Raw genomic sequence first — 8,786 nt, 5'->3', positions numbered from 1 at the left:
GGACAAAGGTCCTGCTCCTCCGACTATATTTCACCCAGAACATATAATTTAAAATGAAAATTTTCCTTCTGAAACATTTTCTGAAAAATTCCTAAAACATCTTTCCAAAGAGTTGAGAATGAAAGGCTGGGTGTTTTTGGGCACTGCTGAGCACTCACTGAGCCAATCTGCAAAACAGCTGGAAATCCACACTTGGAAAATCAATCTTAAAAGCATGAGCTTGCTGAGTAGGGGCATCTTCTCACTGAAAGGAGAATTGGATCTACCAGGCACATCTCTAACACGCTCAGGGCACAGGGAGCAGGAGGAGCTGGAATGGGTAGGAGGTCAGTGTGCTGGGCCAGGACTGGGTACTGCTCAGCTAGAGAACTGATTTGGTTTACTTGCCTGTTGGAATTATCTCATCCCCATTTATGACCTGTAATTTAACACAGCGGAGATGTCACTCGCAATAGCAACTGGGCCAGTTCTCTTTGCAGCTGCACCACTCCGAGGAGAGAGTCTGGCCAGACCTATCCCTGCTCAGAGGCCCAGAGCCAGGCTCCAGAGCCAGGAGAACAGCTCGTGGCTGTGTGCATCGGGGCACTGCACCCTCTCACACCATCCCGGGCCCATGTCCGTGAGCACAGGAGCCCAGGTCACTGCTGCTCCTGGCAGCCTTTAACTCTTCAGCGGCTGCCACGAGCCGGGCTCCAGCCCCACTCGACAAATGTCACATGAAAAAAGACCTTTCCTTTTCTAGCCACCGAAGGGATCACAGACTAAATAGAATCTTCCAAGCATGACTTCGAGGGATTTCTACAGAACCCAGCAGACACCTGGGCTCCCCTGGTGAGTCTGTTCTGAATCTTTCATCAGGTTCCTCCTCTGCTCAGGCACTCGAGGAAGGACAGTGACAACAGCACTTCCCCCATGCACTGCCTGAGACTGAAGCACTTGAGGTTTGCCAGTGACCTTGCTTGCCCAAGAAAAAGAGTCAAATCATTCAAGCTGCTGCTTTGCTCCTGTTTTTTCCACCAGTTTCCACCGCAGGTAATAAATGCTACATCATTTGATGAAGTGTGATCAAGGACTACACTCTTCCACTCCTGAGGGTTTGAAGGTCTCACAAGTCAGCAGTGGTCCCCTCTGCCGGCTGGTGACACTGGGATCACACTGATCCTTGCTCCACCTTGCTATCCCACAACCAACACCAAGGCTGAGAGCCTCCGGCACGCACAGCTAACAGGCAAGTTTCTTACTCAGTCACAATCTCTCCCCTGCAAAAATTGCTTTTCATATCAGTGCCCCTTCCACCTTCTTGAGGCAGATGAAAAATGCATCCACCCATTTCAGAGTCCAGGCTGCTGCCTGGATGAGCTGCCATTCCACATCCGTAACAGCAAGATGACCTGACTGTGCCTATCTCCAAAAAACACAGCTTTTTGCTGCTTTATGTTTTCCCTGCAGTTCCACATGAGTTCCAATATTTCTAATACCCCAGTGCCATCCTTAACCATGTTCAGCTGAGACTCCCACAACCACTCTTTGTGTAGGGCATAACTTGGGTTATTCCTGAAAAAATTATTAAGGAAAGTTTCCAGTTGGAACTACTGAAAAGCCCAGAAGCAGGAAAGAGACCCTCCAAATGCAAATACCACAAATGTAACACGGCAGGCAGATACAAACCAGTCCCAGGTTCTGTTTTGGGATCAGCACAGACACAGAGGAAAAGCTGGAATGACCCCACAGGATAGACCCACATGCACTGCCCGCGGGGTTCCCCTCCCCACAGCTGCCCGGGTGACCGAGGTGGGAGCTGCAGGTTTGTGGGAAATGGGCATTTCCCCAGGACTGCCAGGCCGGCCAGTGGGGTGAAATGCCACATGTGACATTCCCAGGACAATGCTCTGTTGCAGCATTCTCTTCCCTGGACTCCACTGTCCAAAGCCATGCTGTTGCTGGCACAGCTCAGATGCATGCACACGGCAGCTAAACGACGCTGGGCTGAGGCACAGCTTCCCCACAGTCCCAGGCCCACACTTGGAATAGCATCTACACAATGCACTGCTACTCCTTTACTCCCCTGGGATCTCATGAAGCAACAAAGGCTTTGGAGAAGTGATCCATCCTGGGATTTGTTGCCAGGCTGCCTTAAAGCCCAGGTCAGACAGTACTAACTGAAGCCCCCACTTCTCTCCCAGCGGCAATAAGTGACACGTGTGACACCGCGGGCCGGTACAGCTTGGGAGATAGAGAACAGTGCTGGGGCAGGAGAGAGGGGCAAAAACCAGCTTCTATACACTGGTTCTGGGAGATCCCGAGCTCTTTACCTACCTGTGCATCAATAATTTTCTGCTTTGCATCAATGACTGCTTGCATCTCAGCGTGATCCTTTTTCAGCTCCTCTTCAACAGCCATGAGTCTGATGAGCAAAGAGAGGGACAAATTAGGACATAATACTATTTCCGAGTGTTTCAGGTACTCTGGCCTGTTGGTTTGACTTCTCTGCTTCTCCTGGCTCTGCAAGAGAAGAATTCTGCTGCTCTCAGGAAAGCTTATCTCTCCATCTGACACTCCCAGCTGCCCAACCTTGTTATTCTCAGAACGGACATTGCCAAAAATGCAACTACTTTGAAAAGCTAGTCTCAGGTTCCAAGCAAACAAAAAACCAGGCCTATAGTAAGTACAACAGAGACCTAAGTTAAAAATTCCTAAATACTTTCCTTCACTCTCCTGACAATCTCAGGCAAGTTTCCACACCTGCATCCCCATTTCTTCAGCTCTAAGGATGAAGAGAACACCTGGCACAGGGGACCCACCCAGTCCAGAGCTTTCCAAAGCCTCACCTGCTGATGATACTTTTCATCTGGCTGTCCTTCTCCTCCTGCTGCCGGCGCAGCCTGTCCTCACTGTCCTCCAGTCGAGACTTGTAGTCCTGCAGCAGCTTCTGCATCTGCTGCTCCTGCACCAGGAGCCGCCGCTCGTACTCCTCCAGCCGGCGGCTGGACACGCGCAGGCGCTCCTTCAGCTTGGCTATCTCCTGCTCGTACTGCGGGCAGGAGGGAGGCAGATGCAAAGGAGAAGAAGAAGAGATCGGACCATTATAACGCTCTGCTGCTCCTCAGGGGAGCGTTGGGGTTTTCTTAAATGACAAATAAGCTGACTGAAGTAAAGGAAATGAGAAGCAAACATGGGGGCAGCCACAGAGAAGGAGCACGTGGGCTCCCACTGGGCATCAAAAGCTGCTCCCACGCTGCAGGGTATTGCTCTGCAGCATAATTCAAGCAGTCAGAGGGCTCTGACATGGCTCCTCAGCCCTGACTGGGAACATCCCTCCTCACTTCAGACGCCAGCAGTTCTCAGGCAGATGCTGCTAACAGTGCTCAACTGCAGAAATGGCCTGGGCTGCCCAAACGTACAAACCAGACCTGTGCGGGACCCAAATAACTCACTCTTCAGGACCTAATCAATCAGGGCATGAAACCGCTGGGTAGGTCAGAGCAAACCAGTCACTGCATACCAGAGCCTGTCAGGTTACCTGGCTGAGCTTTTGTTCTTCTAGTCTCTGCGGGCAATCATTTCTGCAATAGTGCCATGAATCTCAATATATTCCTTTGTTTTGGGTTCATTCACCTTTCCTAACAATCCCATGTCTCTGCTTCTCTGTCCACTAAATGTTCTCCTCCTCGCTCCCTGCCTTCTCAAAATACCAAACCTCTTACACAACAACTCCATCCCCACAGCAACATATGGCTCTAACTGTATTTGGAAAAATGGGATCTACTCCTGAAAAAACATACACTTTAAAAACAGACCATGAAGATTTCTGTGCAGCTCAGAAACGCTGTAGTAGCTGGGTGACAGGCATTTGCCTCAGGAGAAGCCCAAGACAAAATCTGACTGCTGCTACTGATGAAGGCTGAGCTGCACCTCCGTAGAGTCCCTGTGCGTGTCCTAAGCTATGCTCAGCCAGGTTAACAATCCTGATTTACTTTATTTATGGAGTCAGTGATCACTCTGGCCAATATAACCTGTGTGAGAATGTGTGACGCTGTGCCAGCAGGGCCTGAAAGCCCCTCTGAGCTCGCTGTGGGGCGCACAGGACTCGGTTGCACCCCCCAAGTTGGCTGCACAGAGAATCAAATTTACCTTCTCAGCGTGCTTGACTTCGTCCAGGTTCTGAGTCACGTCCTTCTTTGTATCCTCGTACTGCCCGTTGTTGAACACCCAGGCAGCTGTCCTCTCCACTGGGGACAGTGTGGCCGAGTCCACTGGTGACTGCACCTGGGGCAGAGACGCCTGTCAGCATTCTCCAGAGAAACCGCACACAAACCAGCTCTCAAACCCAGTTCAGTTGGAGGAGAAATAGACCCATGAACCTGTCAGCCTCAAAGGATCCCCAAAACATCTCCTGCAGGGATACTCCATCCTCCCTTGGCTTTGGACCTACAGCACCTGCTTGAATCCCTCTAAAACCAATGCACTTTAGAAATTTTTCTTCCTCTCCAAGTGAGCTTCTCTCTGAAAAAGTTCTTGTCTCCCAATCCCGTTCACATCCACCTCTCCCCTTTGCCACACTGTCAGCAAGGCTCTCTCACCCTGCCACGTCTTGCACAGAGCAAACAGGGACAAAGCTCTGCTCGCAGCTGCTCAGGTGAGACAGGCTGTTTCCCTGGAGTGCTGAGGAGCTGAACTTGGGAGCAGCTTCCTCAGCCAGGCTGGCACAGACTACAGTGGAGCATGGGACTGCCCAGCCTGGATCCCGGACAGCACGGCAGGACCTGGGTGTGGCAGGGAGGTGTGACATGATCACGGCAGTGCCTGCCAGGTTGGGATGGTCCATTGCAGCGCCTCTGCCAAGCCAGGGCCAGCTGTGCTGACTGGGAGAACTGTCCAACCTCTTTGGAGGCTCTCTCTCTCCTCTTTAAGGGAGTCCAAAAAGGGAGCCAAGAAAAGAAACAAGAAGCTCTCCACATGGCTGGGGAAAACATGGCTTTTCTGGGGAAAACAAATTCCAAGCAATTTTCATGGACAAAGACAAGTTTATAAGCGCAGGAATTAGCATAACTACCCCTGAAAGAGCAACACTGTCTTATGTTTTTGAGAAAAGCAAAAGATCAACTTCTCCCCAACTGCAGCTTCTTTTTGTGCCCAGGCAGCTCTTCAGCTCCCTGCCTGGCTCAGTGGTGCACCCAAGCGTGCTGTGCTCCCTGGCTGAGGGCTCTGAAGTCCCAGTCTCAGCCAGGAGCTCTCCATGGGGGAGGAACAGCTCTTTAGGACTCAGGGATCATGTCACCCTCCTGCTGTGTTTCTCCTGCTCAGGAGGACAGGGCTGGCTGGTGCTGGATCTGCTCCCACAGCTCAGCTGTCCTGAGCAGCCACGGACAGTCCAGCACTGGAAGAAGACTCAGCAAAAATGTAAAGGCAAAGAAAAGGCATAGGAATTAGGCAAAGAAAAGGCATAGGAATTAGGCAAAGATCCCTGGACTTAGGCAAAGGCCTTTTCCCTAGAAGGAAGTTTTCACAGCAAAAACGCTAATTTTAGCCCCTTAGGTGCAGTGTGGCAGCCTAGCAAAGCTCCTTAATTCCGACTTCTTCGATGGCATTTGCTGTCAGGCAGCCAGAGGAAGGGAGACCATGGGCTGTGCGTGGCTGTGAACCGCTGGGGAGATCAGGAGCAGCGAGGGATGAGCACTGTCACCATCCACTGCAGCTGTGGGGGACTCAGACAGCAGAAAGGTGACTGTAAAGTACATCCCCAGCCCTGCAGCAGACTGCTGAGCAGCAGCAAACCTGGCCAAACAACCTGCCAAGCGTAGGACAGAGTATTTCCAGCAGCCAGATTCTGAAAGCTGTCAAAGACCAAGCGGATGGCAAGTCATACATGCTGATGGGTTACAAGTTATTCTCTCATAAAGGGCAGAAAAAGAATTCGTCTGCTAGGATCACGTATTAATTCCCCTCTTTGCCTCTCTTCCAAAGGAACACACTGGCATTTCTGTTCCCACCTACCTCCTAAATGGAAATGGAAGGCAAAAAGTGACCTCTCCCAGCAAACAAAGGGCCCAGCTCTATATTCAGAAACAAATGGGACTTGTAGAGAACAGAGTCTAATAATTATAACGCCCACAAAACATGCCTAGAAGGAACATGCCCAGAAAGAACATGCCCAACTTCTCTTTTCTTTTTCTCTTTTTAAAATAAGAACAGAATTCCACAACAAGATTTGCAATTAAAAGGACGCAGTGGAATTTGCCTCGAAAAAAATGTTGGCCACTCGATTTGGCACCGTCCAAGATGTTGTTCATGGGTGTGGGGAAGGAGAGAACAAATTGATTTCACTGAATTAAGCAGGAGCAAGTACTCTAATGAATCCAGTGGAAACAATTAGTATAGAAAGTACACTGGGAAAACAAGTGGATGCACATCCCCTTCACAGTTATCCTTGTTACTGGCCTAAAAATGTCCTCCCAGTACCACACAGGGCCTGGCTGTATCCCATCAACACCCTTCACCTAGCCATGCCCCTGTGCCCCAGTATAAAACACGCTCTGCAGGAGGACACAAACACACACACTTCAAATAACAAACAATTACTTCTTTGGGTATTACTAACTTGGCATACTAAGCTTTGGTTTGTGATTCAGTGTTTCTGGTCTCGTACTTCAATGAACTTTAGGTATCAGAATGAAGTTCTGATAGTTCTGAAGCCCTGACTGCTCCTGGGTTCCCAGGCACCAGCCAGGTTTTCCTGTTACATTCAGGAGTTTGCCGAGAAAGCTCCACCGTCAGGGAACCCCAAGAAAACCTTGGGCAGAGCAGAGGTTGCTCTGCCAGCTTCACCTCACAGCCCAAAGCCTTCCCCCTGCAAAACCTCTGACCTGCAGATCACATTTTCTACCTTCAGTGTAGTGCCAAGCACTGAAATACTCACTTTCTCTTTAAAATTAAACTAATTGAGGAAAATATTTTCATACACAGCAAATCACAACAGGATTATTACTATTTTTTAAAAAAAGATAAAGGAATGTTGGCTTTTTGACAAGAAAACCTTGATTTATAGTTGCCTATGAACAACAGATAAAGTGCATTAGGAGTTGGTAGATATAAGCACTCCTTTCCAGAAAAAGATTGCATTATTCATTGTTTGGGATGATTAATGGAAAAGCAGCACTTATTTGAGGACCAGCAAGAGATTGCTTCATCATGGTGAAATACGGATTTCTCCACGCTTTAGGCAACTGTGCTTATTTGTAATTTTGGCAGCAGTTATTCTGTGATGTTTTATCTTCGTTCATTTCCCTGTTTTGAGGTAGCTCTGCTTTTAAATTAGCACCACAGGGCAAACGCAGGCTCACGTGGCGATCTGAACTACCGTTTGGAACAAAGCTGCTCCTGGTTTCTTTCTTTGCATTCAGGGAAATTTTCCAGTTCTGTTTCTTTCAGTGGGTTTGCTGCTACCTTAGTAAATGGAAAACAGATCCTTTTTTTTTAAGTTTAGTACAAAAGCATCCCAGTGGCACAGACAAAGTGGCTTGCCAAGCTTGTGAGGGTGACAAGCATGATTATTCCTTACACTTGCTACTGGCCACTGGCATAGGTGCTGCTACTTTTGAGTCAGCTTGACTTCAAGGTCAAGAAAGCTCAGAAGGCCAAGAAGCAATGGGCTGAACGACAAAGCAGAGGCCTGGAGAAAGGATTTCCTTACCTGCTGCGTTTGCTGGCGCTGAATCGCCCGCACCTTGGGGACGGGGCTCTCCCTCGAGGACGAGGACTGGTGCCGGGAGCGGTGCCCGTTCTGGATGGGCTCAATGCCCATGGCCCCCGAGGCGCCGGACACGCTGCCCGTGCTGCGCAGGGAGGGGTTGTGCGCCAGGGCGTGCAGCGTTTTGGCCCTGGCGCCCAGCACGGCCTGGTCCATCTTGCGGATCTGCGCCTGGCTGCTGCTGTTCTGGCGGGGCAGCACCACCGGCACGTGCTTGTCCGGGCCCGCGGGGCGCCGTGCCAAGTCCTCGCTCTGCGAGCTGCGCTTGCCAGAGTCCTCCAGGCTGCTGTTGCTGTGCCCGCTGGGCTTGAAGTCCTCACTGTTGCTGCGGCTCCGGAAGCTGGCACTGCTCAGGTCCTCCGGGCTGGAGTCCATGGAGGCCTTGGCCATGGCGGGGCTTGGGTTGTTGAGCTGGTAAACCGGGTTCTGGAATGAGAGAGGCCGGAGGCTGCCTTGTTGGTTCCACGCCGGGTGCAGCGGCCTCCGGACCTGAGGAGCGCTCTGGGGGGTGCTCTGGGTGTCCCACAGCTGTTTGATGTTGGCCATCTGGGTGACAGAGAGCTGGCTGCCCGCCAGGCGCAAAGGCACGTCGTGCATCATGGAAGCAGTGTCACTGTGAGCTGTGTGAGGATCCTGCAGGTCCATCAGAGAGATGCTACGTCCATTGGGCAGGACACTTACCTTTTCATCCTTTTCTGAGCAAGTCATGCTCTGGGTGGATACCTGCTGAGCCAGCAGTAAAGTCTTGCCCCTAAAATGTCCATCTGCATTTTCCTGGGTTGGAGACTTCATCTTGTTTATGTCACTGTGGAGTGGAAAGGAATTTGGTTAATTTTTGAGCAGCCAAGACCCCGAGAGACCTGTCCCAGAGAAGTCTTTCTACCTCACTTAACCTCCCCCCACTGAAAGCTTCAAGGAGCCAGACTTCCTTTTATGAGCTTTTTGTGTGCAAGTCAGAACACACTCTTCCTTAATTACCACTTATCTTGGAGGATCGTGTTTGATTCAAGAAGTCCTTGATCTATTTTTTTTTTCACAG

General features: G+C 50.4%; 1 protein-coding gene across 13 annotated transcripts in view; it reads right to left on the bottom strand.

Moving 5' to 3' along the window:
* Positions 1-8,786, bottom strand: part of RASAL2 (RAS protein activator like 2) — a 168,135-nt gene that overhangs the window by 6,770 nt on the left and 152,579 nt on the right. For 9 of the 13 annotated variants that reach the window (XM_017737426.1, XM_017737425.1, XM_017737422.1 and 6 more), the window contains 5 exons: positions 7,691-8,552; positions 4,132-4,266; positions 2,829-3,031; positions 2,317-2,404; positions 388-418 (listed from right to left, as the gene is read on the bottom strand). In XM_017737426.1, the coding sequence (XP_017592915.1) occupies positions 388-418; positions 2,317-2,404; positions 2,829-3,031; positions 4,132-4,266; positions 7,691-8,552 (1,319 nt within the window). The remainder of the gene's footprint in view (positions 1-387; positions 419-2,316; positions 2,405-2,828; positions 3,032-4,131; positions 4,267-7,690; positions 8,553-8,786) is intronic. The other 4 variants (XM_017737423.1, XM_017737420.1, XM_008636126.2 and 1 more) reach the window with 2 other exon arrangements.

This window comes from Corvus brachyrhynchos, unplaced genomic scaffold, assembly GCF_000691975.1.
Source record: "Corvus brachyrhynchos isolate BGI_N302 unplaced genomic scaffold, ASM69197v1 scaffold466, whole genome shotgun sequence".
Classification (NCBI taxonomy): Eukaryota; Metazoa; Chordata; class Aves; order Passeriformes; family Corvidae; genus Corvus; species Corvus brachyrhynchos.
This window is presented reverse-complemented; position numbering and strand designations above follow the sequence as displayed.